At 36.7% G+C, this 23,829-nt stretch overlaps 1 protein-coding gene and 1 non-coding gene across 2 annotated transcripts; both read right to left on the minus strand.

Moving 5' to 3' along the window:
- Nucleotides 1-6,225: 6,225 nt before the first annotated feature.
- On the minus strand, nt 6,226-6,332 carry LOC128291963 (small nucleolar RNA R71). Its single transcript, XR_008281947.1, has one exon. It is a non-coding gene; the product is annotated as a small nucleolar RNA R71 (small nucleolar RNA).
- A 7,118-nt stretch (nt 6,333-13,450) lies between these two features.
- On the minus strand, nt 13,451-14,658 carry LOC108488162 (uncharacterized mitochondrial protein AtMg00860-like). Its single transcript, XM_017792460.1, has 2 exons — nt 14,548-14,658; nt 13,451-13,846 (listed from the first exon to the last, which is right to left on the minus strand). The coding sequence occupies exons 1-2, from the start codon at nt 14,656-14,658 to the stop codon at nt 13,451-13,453; spliced, it is 507 nt and encodes a 168-aa protein (XP_017647949.1).
- Nucleotides 14,659-23,829: the final 9,171 nt, after the last annotated feature.

The following is a 23,829-nucleotide window of genomic DNA, read 5'->3' on the forward strand; positions in this document are numbered from 1 at the left end:
ATATCAGGATAATCACAAATGAAGTGGTCTAGTGACCCACACTTGAAGTAGCCCCTCTTGTTTCCTCAACACTCGCTGAAATGATGTCTCACACATTGCAGACACTCTGGCCGGTTTGGCCAAGCATTGCCAACACTAGCAACCGAAGTGGTATGGGCTCTAGATGTCGAATTTTGCTGATTCTTATTTTTCTTTGAATACCCCACCGAGGCATTCGATCGAGTAGAGAATTCCTTTGATCTCTTGGATGAGGACTGATGTGATTTCCCCATCTGCCTCTTCTTCGAATCCCGTGACTCAAAAGCTGTTTTCCTCCTCTCTTTAATCAGCTATTTTGCCTTATAGGCTCTCTCCACAAGTGCTACAAACTACCGTAACTCTAAAATGCCAACGAACACTCGAATGTCCTCATTAAGGCCGTCCTCAAACCTCTTACACATCATGGCTTCGGTAGACACGCACTCCCGAGCATACTTACTAAGTATCACGAACTCACGCTCATACTCTGTTACTGTCATTCGACGTTGTTTCAATTCTAAAAATTCCTTCCTCTTTTGATCCATAAACCTTTGATGATATACTTTTTCCGAAACTCTCCCTAGAAGAATTCCTAAGTTACTTTCTCTCTCTCTCGGTACAACAGGCACGAGAGTATTCCACCATTGGTAGGCTGAATCTCGTAGGAGTGACACTACACACTTTATGCACTCTTCAGGCGTGCACGATAGCTCATCAAATACTCTAATGGTATTTTCTAACCAAAACTCTGCCCTCTCAGGGTCATCATCTATATTAGATGGAAATTTCTCGGCCCCATGCTTCCGAATTTTATTTACTGAAGGTTTCTCCCACCTAATCATTTCCGCTCTTTCCGGGGCTACAGGGGCATACTGAGGAATTTGGGGAGGTAAGGGAGGTGGAGTGTTCATATTTGCACGAAAAAAATCCGTGTACCAAGCGTCCATCATTTGGAGGTAGGCTTCTCTAGCCCCTCCACCTTGGCCTATGGTAATGGGCTCACTCTCCACTGGCACGGTCCCTTCAGCGGGAGCCGACGCGTTATTTTCCATGTCATCCGCTGTGGTTCTATCAGGATCCATTCACTATACATAAAAACATAATTTATAATCGTCAGAAATCATCACACTATCAATATAAAATTATGACATGTATAGCTAGACTAGTACTCTGGCTAGGTTAGTCCCAGAATCGACTAAACCATAGCTCTAGTAGCACTAAATGTAACACCCCTTACCCGTTTCCTACACCGGGATAGGATACGAGGCATTACTAATTTATTGATAAGTGTACAAACTTTCTCGAGTCGTAAAAATACAAACAAATTAAAAACCTTTTAAAATTTCACCTTTACAACTCTAATGTGGGTTTACAAGGCTCGAAATATACTTAGAAACAAATTCGGGATCAATCTGAATCTCTTAAAGAGCTTTGGAAATTTTCAATAAAGACAGGGGCACACGCCCGTGTGGGAGGTGACACGCCCATGTGATCGGCTTGACATGGCCATGTTGGTGACCCATGTAGCTCACACGGCCTGGTGTCTATCGGGACACGCCCGTGTCCCTAGCCCGTGCGGAATTTAATTTTTAGTTCAAGGTGCAGTGGTTTTCACACGGATTGGCACACGCCCGTGTGCCTGGTCCGTGTCTTCCCACAGGGCCTCGACACGCTCGTGTCCAAAAACTGGGGCATTCTATTTCTAACGTCATCATAACCAAAAAGTTACACGGTCGAAGCACACGCCCTTGGGGCTGGCTGTGTGTGACACATGCCCGTGTGTCTACCCGTGTGGACAATATAAGACTATTTTCCAAACCTCATTGCCACCCTTGTTCACCTATCTTCATGCTATAACCAACCAATACCAAAGCAAGCAAAATTTCCATAATCAATTCGGCCACAATAGACGTTTATGCAACCATGATGATGCATCTTCTATAAACTCAAAAAGGAATGTTAGCCATCATTCAAGGCTTAATACAAAGTGTGAGATTTACCCCAAGCCAATTCATTTGGTAAATGCTCAAGACACAAAATGATAAAGTCTAGACCCTACACATGCCATAATTCAAAAATATAAATCCAACTATACCAAGTGTTTCGGATGATAGTGTGATCGATATCTCTGACGTCCGATCATCCTTAGGCTAAATAGGCAGTACTATAAGAAAAATGGAAAGGAAGAGGGAGTAAGCATAAAAGCTTAGTAAGTTGCATATAAATGAATATTCAACAACAATTTCATCAATGATCAACATATTCATGACCCAGATGTAGGCATAGATGTAACTTACTTATTACCAACCATACAAGTCACATATTATAATATATATATATTGAGCTCATATCTTATACGTACCAATTAGGTACCTGTACCATTCACAACACGGTTATACTTTCCTCATTAACTCAAAACATAACATCCACCGTTGAACCATTTGGAGTATCACCGGATATTACTTAAACCTCGAATATAGGTAGGGTGCCGATGCCATGTCCCAGACATGGTCTTATAGTGGCTCATATCTCAAGTCGATGCCATGTTCCAGATATGGTCTTACACTGAATATCATCTCGTACCCGATGCATGTCCCAAACATGTCTTACATTGGCTTACATCTCGAGGCCGATGCATGTCCCAGACATGTCTTACACTAGCACACACAAGTGGCCCAATTATTACGACATGAATGTCCAGTCTACTTCCTAAGGTTCCAATGGAAATTCTATTATCTCAATTATCATTATCAATCAATTCATTCTATATCGATTCAATGACAATTCAAACACATATATCAACAACATAGTTGTATTGTTTACATACAACTTACCTCGGATTACAAAATGCACATGACTAGTCGGTTTGCTTGGCTTTCTCTCGGTCAAGGTTCAGATTTGAAAACTCTTGATCTATAATAGTAAAATGCACTCATTTAGTCACTAATCACAATTAGGAAATAAAAAATTCACATCCTTGGTAAAATGACCATTTTGTCCCTAGACCTTAGCAAAATGACCATTTTTCCCCTAGGCTCGAAAATTAATTTTTTATCAAATTTCATGGTATTTTAAGCCTAGATGAACCCTTTTTACTTCTATAGCAACTTCAAAATGTCACTATTTCACATATTTATCCCTTAGTGCACAACTTATGCAAAATAGTCCTTTTGGGTGTTTTTATGCTAAAACCTCTCACAAAAGTTGTTTAGGACTCTTCTAAGACTCATATTCTTCCATAAAATTTTAGAAAATAACATGAATATTCACATAGTGAAACCCTAAACTTATTACCATTTTGCAAAATAGTCCTCTCATTTGAAAGCCCATGACACAAGCATGCCAAAAATGTAAAAAATCATCAAGAAAATCATCAAGATCACTTACATTATGAGAGGAATAAGTTGCTGAAAATTTTTAGTTTTCAAACCTCCATATTTGTTGATATTTTTGGTGGAGAGAAGAGTTGGAGAAGAAGAAAAATGCTAGATAGGCCTTAGGCATTATTTTATCACCAAATCATGACATCACTTACCTAAACTTTGACTATTTGTTTAAAATTCATCTCATGGCCAGCCAAGCAAATCCATAAGGGTCTATTTTCCTTTTAAATACCCTCAATTTAAGTCCTCTAGCTAATTGACACATTTGGGCACTAGTTTGCAACTTTTTCCTTTTATGTGATTTAGTCATTTTTCGCAATTGAGCAAGCCATCGCTAAAAGTAATTCACCAAATTTTCCATACACTAATATTAACATGCTATGACCCCAAAATAAAAATAAAATAATTTAGTTAACTCCAAATTTGTGGTCCCGAGACCATTATTCTGACTAGGCCCTAAGTCGTGCTGTTATAGCTACTCACTGGTGGGTCTTGGTTCTCCAGCTCATTGGTTTTGACGTGGATCCTTCGTGTTTTTGCTCGTCCATAACATCACCCCCTCCAAGTGTGGGAACATCAACCTCAAGGTTTGGCATTGCATTGACGGACTGAGGTTTCCCTAGATCGATCAACAATAGAAGTGGAGTAATCTGCTGAAGTGGTTGTCCCTTACATGGTTTCAACTGAGACATATGAAATACGGGATGAATTCGTGTTGAATCCGGCAGGTCCAACTTGTAAGCTAGGTTCCTGATAAACCATAAATTATACATATTTTTACCCCATGTTTAATGCATTTTATGGATGATTTTCCATTAGAATTGGTGAATTCAATGCTCCTAATGCTTTAATTTCATGTTTTATACTTAGGAAAGAATAGGAGAGCGAAAGGAACAAGAAACGGGCCAAAAATAGAGAAAATGGGCCAAAGTACGAACTTAACACGGGCTGGACTTCCTCACACGGGCAGACCACACAGCCGTGTCATTCTGGTAGAATCGAAGCACGACTCACACATGTATAGCACATGCCCGTGCCATTCTAACAAGCTATAACATGGCCTGAAGTAATCGCACACGGGCGTGTCACACGGACGTGTCCTTGCCGAGCCCAAGTTAAGTCCAATTTGGAAAAGGCCACTTTTAAGGGCTTCTAGGCATTCCAAAGCCTATAAATACACCCTGAAAGAGGAGAAAAAGAGACACAGAGAATAGGGAGTAAGGAATTACTCCAAGGAAGCCAATTGATTCATCTCAAAAGTCAGATTCATCATCAAGACTGAAGATCTCTCCTCAATTCCCCTTTACGAGTTTTGGGTTTTCTTTATGTTTTGTATTCTTTATTTTTTTTGAGATGTTTTCTTATTTAGTTATGAACTAAATCCCCTAAATACCTAAGGGGAATGAAACCTAAGATGAATCTTATTATTATTTTCTAAATCGTATGATAAATATTTAAGTTGTTCTTAATTATGTGTTCTTAATTCTTGTTTTGATATCCTAGGATATTGACTCAAGATAAGCTCTTATTCAGAGAAGGAATAGACCCTGTCTAAGAGTACATTTATCATAATTAAGCGGAGTTGATTGCACGCCTAGACATAGGGTGACAAGATTTTGCCGAATTAGGGTGAGACCTAATAAGGGGATCCATAGATAGAGTTAATGCAACCCTAGAGTGTTAATTAGAGAAAAGTCTTAGTTATTTAATCTAGGGATTAGACGTTATTAGTCTTGAATAGGGATAATAACATAACTTAGGGATCTCTACGGAACAAGTTGAATGAATAAATCGTCCGATTCAGAGCCAGAATAACAAGTAAAGTCTAGGTGGATTTTTCCTTAGGTATTGTCTTCATTCAATCAATTTTCCCAAAAGCAATTCCCGAATTCTATTCTCTGTGAGTTCTTAGTTTAGACAATTAGTTAATTAAAATAAAACCCCATTATTCTTAAGCTAGATAATAAAAAAGACAGTCATTACTAGTACTTTTAGTTCCTTTGGGTTCGACAATCCGGTCTTGCTAAAACTATACTACTGTTCGATAGGTACACTTGCCTACATCGTGATAATAGTTAGTTCAAGAATGATTAATTATAAATATTTAAAACCTATCATGAAACCACACGATCAAGTTTTTGGCGCCGTTGCCAGGGAACTAAGATATTAGGAACACTCAATTTTTATTACTTTAGCCATTTATTTTTCTTTCAATTTAATTTTATATTATTATTATTATTTATTAACCTACTTTTTCTTTCTCTTGGCAGGTTTTCATAGTTTATGACTAGAAGAAACCGGTCAAGGCCACTACTTTTTGACAAAAAAATCGATCGCACAGTTCGTAGAAACCAAAGAGAAATAAGGCGAAGCTTAAGATACAAAGAGAACGAGCAAGAAGGCGATACTCAACCAATCAGCTACCTCCTGTAATTGAGGTTAATCAAAACCCTGCTCCACGCACTATGTATGATTATGCTAAACCCTTTTTAACAGGAACTGAATCGAGCATGTTAGACCTGCTGTAGCTGCAAATACTTTTGAATTAAAACCTAATACTATTCAAATGATACAGCAATTTGTTTAGTTTGATGGTTTGCAGGATGAGGATCCCAACGCTCATTTAACCAACTTTTTAGAACTATGCGATACATTTAAAATCAATGGCGTTTCTGATGATTCCATTCGTATTCGGTTTTTTCCCTTTTCATTGAGGAACAAAGCTAAACAGTGGTTGAACTCGTTACCACGAGGGTCAATTACTACTTGGGAACAAATGACAAAAAAAATTTTGCTAAAATATTTTTCGCTGGCTAAAATGGCTAAATTACGTAATGATATCTCTTCTTTTGTGCAGATGGATTTAGAAACACTCTACGATGCATGAGAGAAATACAAAGACCTTCTGAGAAGGTGCCCTCACCATGGGTTATCGCTTTGGCTCCAAGTACAAACATTTCACAATGGTCTGAATCCTTCGACTCGGCAAATGGTTGACACAGCGGTGGGCAGAACCATCAACAATAAAACACCAGAAGATAGCTATGAGTTTATAGAGAAGATGTCACTGAATAACTATCAGTGGCAAGTCATGAGGGCAAAGCTAACGAAAACAGCCGGCGTTTATAACATCGATTTGGTCACCATGCTCTCTAATCAGATATAACTCTGAAATAAAAAGATTGATGGTTTTCTTAATTCTTCACACGTTTACCCAGTAATGCAGTGCGAAGCAAGTAGCAGTGGAACAAACCATTCGGAATACCAGCCTTATGGCCACAACATGGATAACGAGCAATTAAGTTACATGGGTAATAATCCTCGACCTCAAAACAATCCATATAGTAACACTTATAATGCAGGTTGGAGGAACCACCCTAATTTTTCGTGGGGCGGTCAAGGAAATCAAAGACCACAACATCCTCCGGGCTACCAACAACCACCCTACCAATAAGAAAAAAAGCCAAATCTTGAAGAGATGCTCTCAAAGTTCATATCAGTATCAGAAACCCGTTTTCAGAACACCGAGACAGCACTTAAGAATCAACAAGTGTCGATCCAAAGGCTCGAGACTCAGATAGGCCAGCTTTCCAAACTAATCTCTGAACGATAGTTTGCCAAGTAATACCGAACCTAACCCAAGGGAACAACTCAACGCAATTAATATTCAAGATGACAAAGGAGTCGTTGAGCCTGAACCAGAACCGAGGCAAGAAACTGTGGTAAGCAAGGGGCAAGGTGAGGTAGATCAAAATACAAACAAACCAGTGACTGTCGAATATAAACCTCGTGTGCCATACCCCAACGCGACAAGAAAAGACCACTCAGATGAACAATTTGGTAAATTCCTTAAACTCTTAAAAAAATTACATATTAACTTACCGTTTATTGAAGCTCTATCGCAGATGCCAAACGCAACGAAATTTTTACAGGAGCTTTTAGCAAATAAGCAGAAGTTGGACGAGGCGTCGCATGTGGAGCTGAACGCGGTTTGCTCAGCCATTCTCCAAAATAAACTACCCAACAAACTAAAAGACCCAGGGAGCTTTACTATTTCTTGCTTAATTGGTAGTTTAGACGTTAATTATGCATTGGCTAATCTAGGGGCTAGTATCAATGTCATGCCTTACAAAATGTTTAAGCAACTAGGTCTCAGGAAACCCAAACAGACTAGGATGAGCATTCAATTAATAGATAAAACTATAAGATTCCCTAGGGGTATTATTGAAGATATGCTCGTTAAAATCAATAAATTTATATTTCCCGTTGACTTTGTTGTTCTAGACATAGAAGAGGATAGCAACACTCCCTTAATTCTAGGAAGGCCCTTTTTAGCAACTGCTAAAACCATCATTGATGTTGGCACAGGTGAACTTACACTCCGGTGGGAGACGAAACAATCACCTTTCAAGCTCGCAATTCTGGCAACACATCAGGAATTGAAGGTGATCATTTAAACCATTCTACTAAAACTAATAATATGGTGCGACCTACTTTGCAGAAAATGAGTCTGAAGGAAGCACACGAGTCGTTCTCAAGCACCAGTAGAGGACCTGTTCATGAAGATCGAAGACTACAAATCGAGAAACTCGATGAATGGCGGACACACAAACCAAGAACACCCGACAAACTGAAACTACATCAAAACAAGCCCGATACCTTTCCAAATCAACTTAAGGTTGGTGATAAGGTCTTATTAAATTCTGCAGATCCTTACATCGTCACTACCACACAGAATCAGGAAATTCCTCTTACTGTACTCAATATTTTTCCATTTGGTACGGTGGAGGTGAGTCATCCCAAGTTTGGCACTTTTAAGGTAAACAACACCCATTTAAAACCTTATTTTGATGAGATTGATAGCAAGAATGAGGAGAATAAACTCCTCAAACACCATGATTATTCAAACGGAAGGGTAAGTCGAGCTTAGACTATAAATAAGCGTTTATCAGGAGGCAACCCGAGCACTAACAATATTAATTTCTTTAACTTTTGGTATTTAACTCCTAACGTACTAATAGAAATCTTGAATACAGGGGTTTCCACAGAGACACGGCCAAGCACACGGGTGTGCTTAAGGCCACGTGAAAATAGGGCAAAAGATTTCTCCAACATGGGCTATGATTAAACGCCACGGCCGTGTGATATGGCCGTGGTCGAGCCTGCCAAAACAGTAAGGGTGTGCGACACGCCCGTGTCTAACACCCGTGATCGAACCTACCCTCCCCAGTATCGTCTCGCCCAATCTACCGAGGAGGAGGCCTACGAGGACATTACTGATGATGCCCTTCACAGCACGAAGACCCACCGACTCAGCCACTACCACCCTTTCGTCCAGTTCATGCGGCGGCTTCATATGCTGATATCTTTGAGCGCCTCACCCGATCCGAGAAGCAATGTTTTCAAAGATTTGACAACATTGATACTACTCTATAGCAGATTTGTCAGCACCTCCACATCCCATCGCCAGTCCCACCTCGCGAACCATCCAGCGATGAAGATGTTTAGAAATATTTATTTCTTATTTTATGTTTTTAATTTTTATTGAAACTACTTTTTATTTTTATTAAATTTTAGAAATTTTATTTTTAATTATTAAATCTGGTTTTCCTTTATGAGTAATTATTATTCCTAATATCCACTAAAAAGTTCCTGATTTTATCACAGTTATATAGAGCTCTTAAGCTCATCATCACATAGGAACTAAAACTCCACCGGGAAAGGTTCTCCACGACTGCCATGTCCTGCTCGACCACGACCATAGCTACTACTAGATATAATATTCTTTTGACGCAGGACTTATAGCCTACTGAACCTTTACGGCCCCCAGAGTATCCTCCTCCACTCTCGAACCGATTCCTCTCTAGAACTCCAGTTCGAGGATTTCATCATATAGGAAGTTTCACCTCTCTCCCTATCTTATTTTTATACTCTAATATCTATCTTTGTACATTGAGGTCAATGTACATCTTAAGTGTGGGGGGCATTCATTTCATTATCAGAAAATCCCTAAATGATTACCTTGTTCTCTTGAAAAGCTCTCATATCATATTTAGGATAAATTTTAATTGATTTATGATTTTGATTGATATATCATGAGTTAAAACATAGGCATTTATGCATTGATTGTTTAAACTTTAAGACATTAGGGAATCAAGCATGATGAGTTGATTTTTAAGAATTTAAAATTATAGATTGTTGCCCCAAGTCTAGGTATTACTTTGAATTGGAATTCACGAGTCTACACATAAAAAAAAAGCCATAATTTTTGTGAGATTTTTGAGCCTTTTGAGCATCTATTAATCCTTTCATGCTCACTTTTATTACTACTTTGAGTGCGTCAGTATTGAACTATTATTCTAGAACTTGCTTGATTATGCATGTTGAGACCACACCATTTGATTTGATATATCAAAATGATTAAGGCACTTAGGATTAACCCACTCATGCCATGAAAAGTCTACCTCCACGATTAACCCCTATAAACCCCATTGAGCATAAGAAGCCATTTCTTGTATTGCCCTTAATATTGACCCTTAACCCATTATTTTTGAAATCCCCTAAATTAATTTGATCCCTATTTTTGTCGAGATTTGAGTTGAAGAAATTGCTTAGCTATGTCTTGTTTGTAATAAGTTAGCCTATGTATTTAACTTGTTCTTAAAAAAAAAGGAAAAAAAACTATGTATATATATTAGTAATTCCATATTCTGAGAAGAAGCTCTGTTGTACGCAAGTGAAGATTAACTCTTTTTCTAGTTAGGCAATTTTTTAATTCAATCTCGATTCTAACACTTTCTTTCAGCTTGTGACCACACCCCCCTAACCAAGCATCATTACAACCCTCTAAAGACCTTTTGATTGATGTATCATCTTAAATTATAGTGGTGGAGATTTGATTTTCATACAAGCCTATGGTAATGACTTGTCATTATTGACTATTGAGTGCTTCACTTATTGTCCTTAAACACCTCGAGTGATTTGAGTGAATCTTTAGTGAGGATGTGAAACTCTGTGATATTCTGAATCAAAGGTAATTACTTAGATGCGGAGAGACACCTATATTTGCATGATTAAATACTCAACTTGGAATGTTTGAAACTTTTATATTCTTTTAGTTGAATTCTCAATGTATGGTTACCTATGGATTATGTTAAGATATTATCGATAAGAATTATAAGTTGAAGAGAATTTATTTTGATTATGAGTTGAGGATTTTGCTTGGGGACAAGCAAATGCTTAAGTGTGGGGGTATTTGATAAACTGTAAATTATACAAATTTTTACCCCATGTTTAATGCATTTTATGGATGATTTTCCATTAGAATTGGTGAATTCGATGCTCCTAATGCTTTAATTTCATGTTTTATACTTAGGAAAGCATAGGAGAGCGAAAGGGACAAGAAACGGGCTAAAAATAGAGAAAATGGGCCAAAGTTCCAACTTAGCACAGCCTAGACTTCCTCACACGGGTAGACCACATGGCCGTGTCATTCTGGCAGAATCGAAGCACGACTCACACAAGTGTAGCACACGCCCGTGCCATTCTAACAGGCTTGAACACAACCTGAAGTAATCACACACGGGCGTGTCGTGTCCCTACCGAGCCCAAGTTAAGTCCAATTCAGAAAAGGCCACTTTTGAGGGCTTCTAGGCATTCCAAAGCCTATAAATACACCCTGGAAGAGGAGAAAAAGAGACACAGAGAATAGGGAGTAAGGAATTACTCCAAAGAAGCTGATTGATTCATCTCAAAAGCCAGATTTATCATCAAGACTGAGGATCTCTCCTCAATTCCCCTTCACGAGTTTTGAGTTTTCTTTATGTTTTGTATTCTTTATTTTTTTGAGATGTTTTCTTATTTAGTTATGAACTAAATCCCTTAAATACCTAAGGGGAATGAAACCTAAGATGAATCTTGTTATTATTTTCTGAATCGTATGATAAATATTTAACTTGTTCTTAATTATGTGTTCTTAATTCTTGTTTTGATTTCCCAGGATACTGATTCAAGATAAGCTCTTATTCAGAGGAGGAATAGACCCTATCTAAGAGTATATTTATCATAATTAAGCGGAGTTGATTGCACGCCTAGACATAGGGTGACAAGATTTTGCCGGATTAGGGTGAAACCTAATAAGGGGATCCATAGATCGAGTTAATGCAACCCTAGAGTGTTAATTAGAGAAAAGTCTCAGTTATTCAATCTAGGGATTAGACGTTATTAGTCTTGGATAATAACATAACTTAGGAATCTCTACGGAACAAGTTGAATGAATAAATCATCTGATTCGGAGCCAGAATAAAAAGTAAAGTCTAGGTGGATTTTTCCTTAGGTATTGTCTTCATTCAATCGATTTTCCCAAAAGCAATTTCCCAATTCTATTCTCTGTGAGTTCTTAGTTTAGATAATTAGTTAATTAAAACAAAACCCCACTATTCTTAGGCTAGATAATAAAAAGATAGTCATCACTAGTACTTTTAGTTCCTTTAGGTTCGACAATCCAGTCTTGCTAAAACTATACTACTGTTTGATAGTTACACTTGCCTGCATCGCGATAATAGTTAGTTCAAGAACGATTAATTATAAATATTTAAAACCTATCATGAAACCACGCGATCAGTTCCCACTCGTTTAAGTACACGATAGGGACCAAAGAATTGAGGACTGAGCTTGTGTTGCTTCTTCAAACGCAGTGACAATTGTCGATACGGCTGCAACCGTAAAAAGGCCCAATCTCCCTCTTTTAATTCCAGCTCTCGGCGATGTCTATCGGTTTTTATTTTTATCCTATTTTATGCTTTGAATAGATCCTGCCTCAACTCTCTTAACAGAAGATCACGTTCCTTCAAGTCATGGTCGAACTGGGTATTTGAGGAACCACCATTCGTATAACTTACTATTGTCGAGGGTTCACAGCCATACAAAGCCTTGAACGGTGTCATGCCTGCCGAATTTTGATAAGCAGTGTTATACCAATATTCGGCCCACGCAAGGTAACTTTCCCACTTTCCCAGATCATCTCCTGCCATGCAACAAAGATACATCTCCAAACATCGATTTAGGGCCTCTGTTTAGCCTCCGTCTATAGATGGTATGCAGAACTAATACACAACTCAGTGCCCTGAAGTCGAGCTAGCTCAGTCCATAATTCACTGACAAAAATTGGATCTCAGTCACTAACAATGAAACGGGATATCCCATGAAGTTTCACCATGCCTTTCACTATTATTTTGGCCATGGATTTGCTATCAAAGTGTCTCGGCAAAGAAAAGAAGTGGTCGTACTTCGTGAGATGATTGACAACTACCATGATGGATTCCTTTCCATTCGACTTCGGTAGCCCCATGATGAAATCCATGGATATATCTTTAAACACTTGTTAGGGAATAGGAAGGGGTTGGAGTAAACCGGTCAGGGCTAAACTGTCACTTTTCATTCTTTGACACACTTGACAATTGCAGACAAAAGAACCCACTTCGTTGCGCATCCCCTTCCAATAATTATTTACTAATAGTGGATTCAATGTACACGCATTCCTTGCATGACCTCCCATGATTGAACTATGAAATTCCCTAACTAGCACTACGCGTAAAGCAGCTTCCTTAGGCACCATGATTCTGCCCTTGTACAATAGTAGCCCTTTCTGCACCGTGTACTCAAAGTGTTCATCATGTCCAACAGATATTTGATCCTTAATTTTCTTCATTTCTGCATCACTATCCATTGCTAGGTGAACATCATCAAGGATACCAAACAAGGGTCGGGAAAAAGCCATCAAACTAGTATTGACCTCCCTTGATAAAGCATCTGCCACTACATTAAATTGTCTGGGTCGGTAGCGTATTTCAAAATCGTACCCGATCAGTTTGGAGAGCCATTTCTGCTATTCCAGAGTTTGGATGGTTTGCTGGGTTAATTCTCGCAATGATTTCTGGTCTGTTATGATCATAAAATGTCTACCTAATAGATACTGTCTCTATTTGCCAACGGCTTGAGTAATCGCGTACATTTCCCTATGCTAAGTAGAGGCCCCTTGCATTCTCGACTCAATTTCTGACTGTAATAAGCCAAGGTCGATTCTCTTGTGTCAAAACTGCTCCTATCCCCACTCTAGAGGCATCGGTTTCCACTACGAACTCCTTAGAAAAATCAGGCAAGGCCAACATTGGAGTCAAACATAGCTTAGTTTTAAGCAACTCGAGAGCTTCTTGTGCCTTGGTAATCCATTCAAATTTTTCCCCTTTCTGTAGAAAATCTGTTAAAGGAGCAGCCAAGGTTGCAAAAGTTTTGATGAACCACCGATAGTACCCAGCGAGGTCGAGGAATCCTCGTAGCTCTTTCACATTGGTCGGTGTAGGCCAAGCTTGTATCGCAGCCACTTTACTTGGGTCCACAGCTAAACCCTCCTTAGAAACTACATGGCGTAAATATTCAATCGATGTCTGCCCAAACATGCATTTAGATTTCTTAGGTACAAAACCATTCTCCTGTAGTACTTCTAAAATCCTCTTTACGTGTTCCAAATGGGAGGCCAGTCACGACTAAAGACAAGGATGTCGTCAAGGAAAATGAGGACGAACTTACATAAAAATGGCCAAAAAATGTCATTCTTGGTGGCTTAGAATGTGGACAGTGCATTCGTTAATCTGAACGGCATAACACAAAACTCGTAGTGGCCGTCATGAATGCGAAAGGCCATTTTGTACACATCGTCCGGCTACACCCGAATCTGATGATAACATGCCAACAAATCCAACTTTGAAAAAAAAATGTGAACCACCTAGTTCATCGAATAACTCATCAGCAGTGGGAATTGGGAACTTATCTTTGATTATGATGAAGTTCAATGTTCGGTTATCAACACAAAATCTCCACGTTCCATCTTTTTTTTTACTAAGAGCACCGGAGATGAGAATGGACTATTACTCTTTTGAATCAATTGATTCTCAAGCATTTGTTGAACCTGGCGTTCAATCTCCCCCTTTTGACAACGAGGGTATCGATAAGGTCACATGTTTATTGGTTTAGCATTTGGAGATAAGGGGATGAAGTGGTTAGTCTCTCTCGGTGGTGGTAAACTTCTAATAGACTCAAAGACCCCCGCAAATTTCTGAAGTAATTACTCCATATCCGCTTGCTCCACCTCTTCACTCTGTCCTGTGGTACTCCCCATCTGTAATTGGTAGAAACAAGCCACAAAACCAGTATCCCTCATTCGCTGCAAAGTTTGAATCTGCACCGGAAGAGGTCCCATATCGGTGTCCCATTACCAACGATGGAGAGTGTCATGGAGACGAAATTCCAATGTAAGGTTGGAAAAATCCATAATGACCGGCCCCAAAGTAGTCAACCATGCCGTACCCAAAACCATTTCAGTGCCCTCAAGAGGTAAAAGATAAAAATCTGTAGCCAAAATAGTGTTCTAAACCCAAACCTATAATTTTTTTATACATCCTTCCTTTCACAACTTCTCCCTGTTCCCTACCAATACCCGAAATTCAGTGTTGCAGTAACATGGAGGCCTAAGTGACGAGCCACTCTCGATTGCAAAAAGTTATGAGTGCTTTCATCGTCGATTAAAATCCTCACGAAGTGGCCTTGAATAGCCCTGGTGATGCACAAGGTATTTGGAGTATTGCAGCCTGCTAGAGCATTAAGGGACACCAAAGAGTGTCCCCCGATCGTCTAAGTTTCTTTCACCACTCTCAGGATTTTCACCAGCCTCGGCTGGTTGATTATCATCGAAGGCATCATCTAACAGGGAAAACTGCGGTTCTTTACAGCGATGGCCTGCAACAAACTTGGCATCACAGTAGTAACATAACCCTTTGGCACGTCAAGCCTGAGCCTCTGCGGCTGAGAGTTTGTGTGGTTGGGGAAAAGCAAGATTAGGAGCTTTTGATAATTGATCGATGGGTGGTGGTCGGCCAGGCATATTGTATGGACTAGTAGGAGATATGGGTGGACTGGGTAGAAGGGGTGCTGTCTTGGGCCCAACACTACGACCAATTAGCTGTTTCATATCATTCGATCTGGCCTCATGAAAATGGGCTAAGGTTATTGCCTCACTCATAGAGACTACACGAAATAAAACCTCATTTTTTATATCAGATTGGAGACCCGAAATAAAACACTGAGTTAAAAAAACCTCAAAAAGATTGGTCGTACGCAGAACCAAATCCTCAAAACGAGTCTGGTATTCTGCCACCGTTGCTGTCTGAGTAAGTTTTGTGAGTTGACCTTCCGACGACTCAATTTCTATCACAGCAAATCGTTTGCGGATAGCTTCAATCAGGTGATCCCAACCAGCTAATTGTCATTGATGCTGCATCCACCGGAACCACTTCTTGGCAACCCCATCCATGCAAAATGACGCCATCGTCACCCGATAGTGATCCTCAGTATCGTAAAAGTCAAAGAAGTCCTGGGCTGACGCGATCTATTCCTCTAGGTCTTGGTCGGTGAAGACGGGAAGCTCGATTGAAACTAATTTTGGAGAAAAAGGAAACCCATCATTGAAATCAACCTTAAGTTTCCCTTTTCCCTGAATCGCTTTGGTATCACTCGATCCGTCCTGAACAACTGTTGACTGAACCGGTTGGCCCAACTGCACTGTGAGCACGGATAATTGGCGTAGAATATCCTGAAGAGCTTGCTTATTTTCTGTCGTAGTGGCTTGAAGCGTTGTCAACGATTTTTCATGGTGAGAGGAAATCTCTTGGAGGGTTTTGATTGCCTCTTTGTTGTTCATCATAGCTCATTCGCCTCTTAATGAAAGCACCAATTTGTTATGAACAATTGTGCGTGGAAAAAGAATAATAATGAAGGAGGAGAAGGTAGTTGATAGATTTAGAGAAACGAAAAATATTCCAAGGTTTTTACATGCCTTTTCATAATTGATGACACCATTATTTATAGTCTATTAACCATTCAGAACAAGACAAAATTCGTTAGCGTTTTAGGAGGTCTCCTCTCTCAAATTCCTCTGCGTTCAGTGGCTGGTGCAATGCTACTCACTGGTGGGTCCTGGTTCTCCAGATCATTGGTGTTGACGTGGATTCCTTCATCTTTTTGCTTGTCCATAACATCTTAACTGGTTAAAAGTTATAACATATAAACTTTTAAAGGAATCCTTTTCATACTTATCACTTCCAAAATCTTTAGAATAGATCAAACTCACTTATCCTTCACTACTTTGAACCTCCATAACCTTGTCCTGATAATGCCCAAGACTTTACATGAGTATTTAAATCCAAAGGCTCCAATTAATTCCTACCCATATTCCCTTTTGTATTTCCCATTTTTCATTAATGAACTCCAAAGGTCAAGAATAAATCATAACACTTGATCCAATGTTTCTCATTTAACGTATGCTTTCACGTATTGCTCTTTTCTCTCTCATTATTAAATTCACAATAATAACACTTGGCTTATTACTCTTTAAGCCCTTCAACATCTTACTCTTTTATAGATTGGGAAATTAATCGCCTACCCAATTGCAACTTAGTTCATACCCAAATATATATATATTATACTTTATCACTTCTACTACCTTAATATTTGACATCAAACAATAAAATTTGTAAAATATAAAAACACAAACAATAAAATTATTGGCGTGGATTTCTTTGGCGAATGAAAGAACCTGCACCAAGTGTTTAGTAAATTGGAAGATTTGACCATTTGTATATGTGAAGATGAAGATTCAATTAGACTTTAGGAAACATCTTGAATATTTTGACTAAATCAAACTAATAAAATTATTTTGGTTGTTGGTTTTGAAAATTTATTGCTATTTTGGTTATTGTTTTTAATTTTTTTTAAATCTCAAGGATATTAGGTTGTAATTTTTAAACATAAAAAATCAACCCATGATCATGTCACGTCAGCTTCATTACCTTTTTAGTTAAAAATCAAGCAATTTAACTTGAAAGGAAAATTTGCTAAAAAAAAGATAATTTGTGAAAAAGATGTAAACGTTAAGGATATTCTTTATTCTTTACAACATGTTTAGATTAGATTTAAAAAGAAAAAAAAGCTAAGTAAAATAAATGAGTAATGATTCTTCTTTCCTTATTTGGATAATATATATTTTTATCAAGTACTTCCTCTTGTTTTAAACAAATTTATTCCTCTGAATATTTTGAAACCCCCCAAAAAATGTATTGTTTTATAACATGAATATTTTGTTTGTATCATGAGTTTAAAAGAATATTACTATTTTTCATAAGTTTTAATTGGATTAAATTCTACTATTATAAATTATTACATAAAAGGTCGAAATTGAAATTTTAATTTAAAATTATATATATAATTTGACTAACAAAAAAATGCTAGAATTATTTTCCTTAATAGTTTTAAATATCCAAATATATAATAAATATACACTTACCTTTTCGACTTTGATTTTCTTTTTTCTTCTACTTTCCTTTCCTTTAATAAAATGTACCCAACCGTAGTGATAATCATTCAAACAGAAAGTCCATCAATATTCTACTAACAAGCTACTCAATTGTTGGTTTTGACCCATAGTGATGTTATTGTGTTGATACTACAGTGAAAGGAGGTTTTCAAAGAAGGTTGGTGGTGGAAATAAGTGATTGCTTCCTCCTGTCATTTTTTTTCTTTAAATCCACAAAAATTGAGTTGTCATGTTGTTTTTATTCGTCTCATTCGTGTCCAAAAGGAATGATCAAGATCACAAGCAATAAATTATAGCTTTTGTTGCTTTCATTGCAATCAAAGCAAAGGTCTTAAAAACATATGAAAACAAAATATTTTTCTCCCTTCCACTTACAAACTAATCTTAGTATCTATCCTGAAATAGATGAAAGAAAAGAAAGGTTTTATTATAATGCAAGACATATAAATCTTAGTGCCAGCTAATAATTGGAATTCCACTAAGAAGATCAACGAGAAACTAGACAATAGTTGATAACCTTTTAAGTTCTCAAAACCTAGAGACAATATTAGGGGATCTACAATAGTAACAATATAAAGATACATCCTGTTGCTTTAAAGTTCTTTAGCTAAAACTTGATTCATTGTACATATGGTAACTAAAATAATGTTGGTGGACAGTTTTATTTCATTTTATAAGAAACAAACAATATGGTCCCCAAAATGGTGTTATTTCTGGGACCCTATCAAACAAATTGTAATGCTTTATAACCGACCCGATTGTCAGATTTCAGGTTATAGAGCACTATCAACAGTTCAACGTAACTTTCACAAGTTTAAAATAGAAAATAAAATATTCTAATAAATCCATCAATTATTTATTATTAATACCAAAAATTGAATAATAAGTCAAAATTAACTTTCAAATAATTTGATAAATTGCCATGAAGAGTAGTTCAGTTATAATTCCTGACTAACTAATTTACATACAGACCTCTAGAAAATTTACAATAAATGTTAGCAGAACAAAAACTAAGGTTCATAATTGGTTACAATAATTCAATCCTTGAGGCGTAGCATCAAAGGATGCCCCACTATATGCATGATAAACAACAATTCTTAGAACACTTGTCTAGGAGAATTTTGGCTTGGTCCTTCCGCTACTCCTCAAATTTGCCTTCATACCTACAAAGCATAATAAACTCGAGTAAGTTCTATTGAATTTAGTGAGTGATCCATACCTACTATCTATTGCTACGTTATTATGCTTGCGCTTCATAAATCTGAAATCTTGATTGACTTCATTTAGGCTAAAACAGTATTGTGCAACCACTGGTGTAGACTTGTCATTCATTACATATTCAGTGGCCTTCTATCTTTTATATGAGGATTCTCTTCTGGCACTTCTATTCGTGCAATCATATGAACGTACAATCGTATAAGCTAATACATAATCACGGATACTTTTTTGACAAATTGTTTCCACCTCTTTCACATGAAAGGTGTGCCACATAATCTCTTGGCTCATAGTAGTTATTTCCATAATTTCTTGGGAGATAGTATATGCGAATACCTTTTTGTAAAGCAACATATGCGGGTACTTACATATATTTTTAAATAGGGGAGGCATACTTGGTGGATTCAAAACAAAATAACTTCATCACAAATTAGAATCCAAATATGTAAACAATTCTACTTCAATCACAAGATTGAATCTCATGTCTATTTTGGACACAACGCCTTAATAACATATATGGAAGATCGTCATAACTCGAATTCGCCTCATAATAACCGTTGGACCATGCATAGAGGCTTACTCATAATAACAATTCGCCAATTTCGGACTCATAAAAGCGGACCCTTTCGTTGCGGAGTCATATTTGTCAGATAATCCTGAACTTCTACATACTTTATAGTTCAAGAGAACTTTCCACATATAAGATAGTCTTGACAAACTTCCCTCATATAAGATAGTCCTAGCGGACTTCCACATAGACGATAGTCCTGACGAACTTCTCGCATAAAAGATAGTCTTAGCGAACTTCCACATTTACGATAGTCCTAACATACTTCCTATATATAAGATAGTCCTAGCAGACTTCCACATTTATGATAGCCCTGACAGGCTTCCACATATAAGATAGTCTTGGAAGACTTCCACATTTATGATCTTTCATTCACAAATATGACTTTAAGCCTTACACTGCCCATTAGGGGCTTTCATATACCAGTGCGCACCTTTCTCTGTACAATTTAAAACTCTATTCCTAGCTCAGTCCAATCGAACCTCCCTCAAAGCCACAATTTTAAATAACTAACTTGCGCATCACAAAAATTTACTCTGCCAACAAATACTATTTATCATCTGACATATCTCACGCCCATCATTTCATCCACGCAACATATTCATTTTTACTCACAGCAATATAATTTCATATCATTAGGCAACATGCATCACGCCTAACATTTCATCTAACATGATCAGACTCACAACCAAATATGTTTCCACGTCAACACTACATACACACACAAAACTTCAATATCTCGCCTTAGTGTACTCACCGGTTGCAAAGCTTAGCGCATACAACAAACTTCATGAAGAACATACTTCATGATGCATAAATACTTAGCCACAGGATGAATCACCATTTGTAAAAGACTAATTCAAACATATTCAGTACACTAATAACATAGGAAACATCCATTTAAGATCTCACCTAAAAGTTAACGCCAACTCATTTGTGATGTCTTTTCTTTGCTATTTGCCAATAGTAGCAGCAACTTAATCATCAAAATATAAGACCAAGTTTAGAAAATCCAACAAAGATAATTCATCATCATAAAAACCATAATTTCCTTGCATGAATAGGCCATTTAGATGATTATCTGCCACCTTTAACAACATAGGACATAATCAATAGTTTAACTAAAATTCTTATCTTTCTTCCCCTTTTTTTTAATCTATTAATATAGAGAGGTTAGAAAGTTTACTAGTTTACAAGATTTTCAATTTCTAAGTCTCAAACCTCTATTTCTGTCTCCGTGCACAAACGCTCCTTAAGCCTTCTCTCTTCCATGAAAAACTAGAGAAGGATGAAGAATAAACAAAAAAAATGAAAGAATAATCCTGAAAAATAACACCTCTCCTATATATAGTCCTCTGGTACCCCTTTCACCAACCCCAATTCAATGGCCACCTAGAATAATATTAATCACCGTGTCTCCGATTAAGATATTATCTAGTTCATAAGCAATTGAACTAAGGTTGAAATCTAACCTTACTCAATTAGCCCGCAAAATACTCTTATTTATAAAAAGAACCCATCAGAATGGAAAGCTTTTCGATTTAATACGCAAGTCTCCCATATGACTTAAGATTTTTAACAATTCTGGGTGTGACACTAAATTCCCTAAATAAGAAGGTTATGCAAATTTGATTTTTATGTGTATGAGGTTATGAATGTAGCTTTCTTTAAATGAAAATAACAATGAAACTGACTTGAAAATGAACTTATGATTTTTGAATTAAATTAAGTTTAAAATAGAAATAAATTATTTGGTCATGATAAATCCATTGAATATAAAAATATTAAATATATTTTCTTAGGCTAGATGATGGATTCAATGCTCGGGACCTTGAGATATACCTAAACTTGTGTACGAGAAAGCAAACTGTACACTGGACGATAAAGCTCAGTGGTATTACCATGTTTCAAGTCAAAATAATATATGTTTCAATCAATTGTATACAATCAATTTGATAATCTAATACCAATTATCAAATTTATCATATGGCTCAATTTACATTTCATCATTTCCAATTCATCAACCAACTCATCATCTCATTACATAACATAATATGATTCAACCCCAATTTAAAGTCAATTTCATATTTTTATCAAGTTACACTATTTTCAATTTATTCAATTTATTCTTCTATTTCAATAATCAATATCAATCATAACAATTCAATTCAAATAATCATATTCAACCACCTCAGTATCATATTATGCAAAACAATATAAATATGTAACAATTATAATGATTCGAATCATAGAAATACAAACTGAAGACTCGAGTTACTTGTCATCAGCTCTCGCCTTTCCTTTCACTCTCGACGAACCTGTATAATATCCCGAATTTGGGCCTAATCGGAATAGTGGTTTCGTGACCACAAATTCGAGATAAAAATAATTATTTTATAATTATTTTGTGGTCTATGATATGATTGCATGATTGTGTGAAAATTTCATGAAGAAATTCTATGCATAAAGTGCTTAATTTGAAGTTAGGGACTAAATTGAATAAGTTACAAAACTTGCATTCTAGAAGTTTCTAGTATGAAATTGCTTCGAAATATTAATTAGGAGGTTTTAAATAGCAATTTTACCAATTTTACCAATTTCTAAGTTTATGGACAAAATTTTGGACATGGATGGAATTTTTGAAAGTTTAGTAAGGAAGGGTATTTTGGTCATTTTGATATTAAATGAAATGAAATGGGAAAAATGACAAAAAAATGATCATCTTCTCCATAAGTTGCTGCTGAATTTTGCTCTCCACCATAGCTAGGGTTTCAACACTTTTAAGCCTTGATTGTAAGTGATTTCAAGTCTCGTTTTTAATGATTTTTATGTTTTTGAAATCCCGGTAGCTCGATTTAGCTTATGCAAGCAATAATTCAACCTAGGGTTCATAATTGGAAAAATACCCATAGTTGAAATTTTTGTATTTTGGTGTTTTATGATAGAATATGAGGTTTTAAATTATGTTAGACAACTTGTGCTACTCGGTTTTAAGTGAAAACGAGAAAAAAGGGCTTAATCGGTAAAAATACCTAATAGTCATAAGTACATGTTAGAGTGAGAATTTGATGTTGCCATAGAAGGGAAAAATGATCAGCATGTCATAAAACATAAGAAAATAGGATGAAGTTTAATTTCCAAACCTTGGGGCAAAAGTGCAAATATGCAAAAGTTTAGGGGTCAAAATGAAAATTTGTAAAAATATGATTTTTGGACCCGTATGAATAGTGTGACTAATTATTAGGCTAAATTAGATATTATAGATGAAGGAAATAGAGATTCGGGCTTAAATCGGGAAAATACAAGGTTATGGACTAAAATGGTAAATTGTCGTTTCTAGATTAAGGTATGTTCGTGTGTTAATAATAATGCAATACCATGCATGAATTGTAATTCTCTATTGATATGGCATAAATTGTATGATTTAATATGTTTAAGTGAAGTTGATGGATGGTATGTATGATATGGAAAAAAAAAATGTAATGCTTGTTGTGTCATGTGAAATTGAATGGAAAATTTTTGTTACATGAATTGAGTGTTAAATTACTATTATCTGGGTTGTATGAATTGCTGCACGATCGTACCTGATGAGATTTCGACAAGTTTGTACGTAAATAATGTAACGCCCCCACGCCCGAGACCGTCGCCGGAGTCGAGAATGACGTGTTACTAAGCTTAGTTTAACATTTTTAGAACTTTGGATTATTTGTTTCTACATTCACAGCTTTTAAGCTACTTGCGTCACAGTCACAAGAAAAATCATATCTCGAGTTACAAAACTCGAAATCAAGATCCGTAAATTTTCCCTGAATCTAGACTCATATACCTATCTACTAATTTTTTTTATAAAATTTTTGGTTGGGAAAATTAGTACATTTTATTAGTTAAAGTTACCCCTGTTTCAGGACTTGACTGGTCTGACCTCTGTTTACTACAAACCACATTTCTCTCTGTAAAAAATTAATATGACTATGAGGTTTGTTTCTCCTAAAACTAGACTCAATAAGGATTCTGAGGGTATAAAATAAACCACCTAATTATATCTTTAAAATTTATGGTGAATTTCTAAAGTAGGAACAGGGGATTCAGAAACTGCTATGACCCTGTTTCACTAAAATTCAAATATCTTCTAACATATAATTCCTTTACCTGTTTCATTTGTTTCATGTGAAACTAGACATAATAATATTAAATTTGATATGTAATCCATCACCAAATTC

Source organism: Gossypium arboreum, chromosome 4, assembly GCF_025698485.1.
Source record: "Gossypium arboreum isolate Shixiya-1 chromosome 4, ASM2569848v2, whole genome shotgun sequence".
Classification (NCBI taxonomy): Eukaryota; Viridiplantae; Streptophyta; class Magnoliopsida; order Malvales; family Malvaceae; genus Gossypium; species Gossypium arboreum.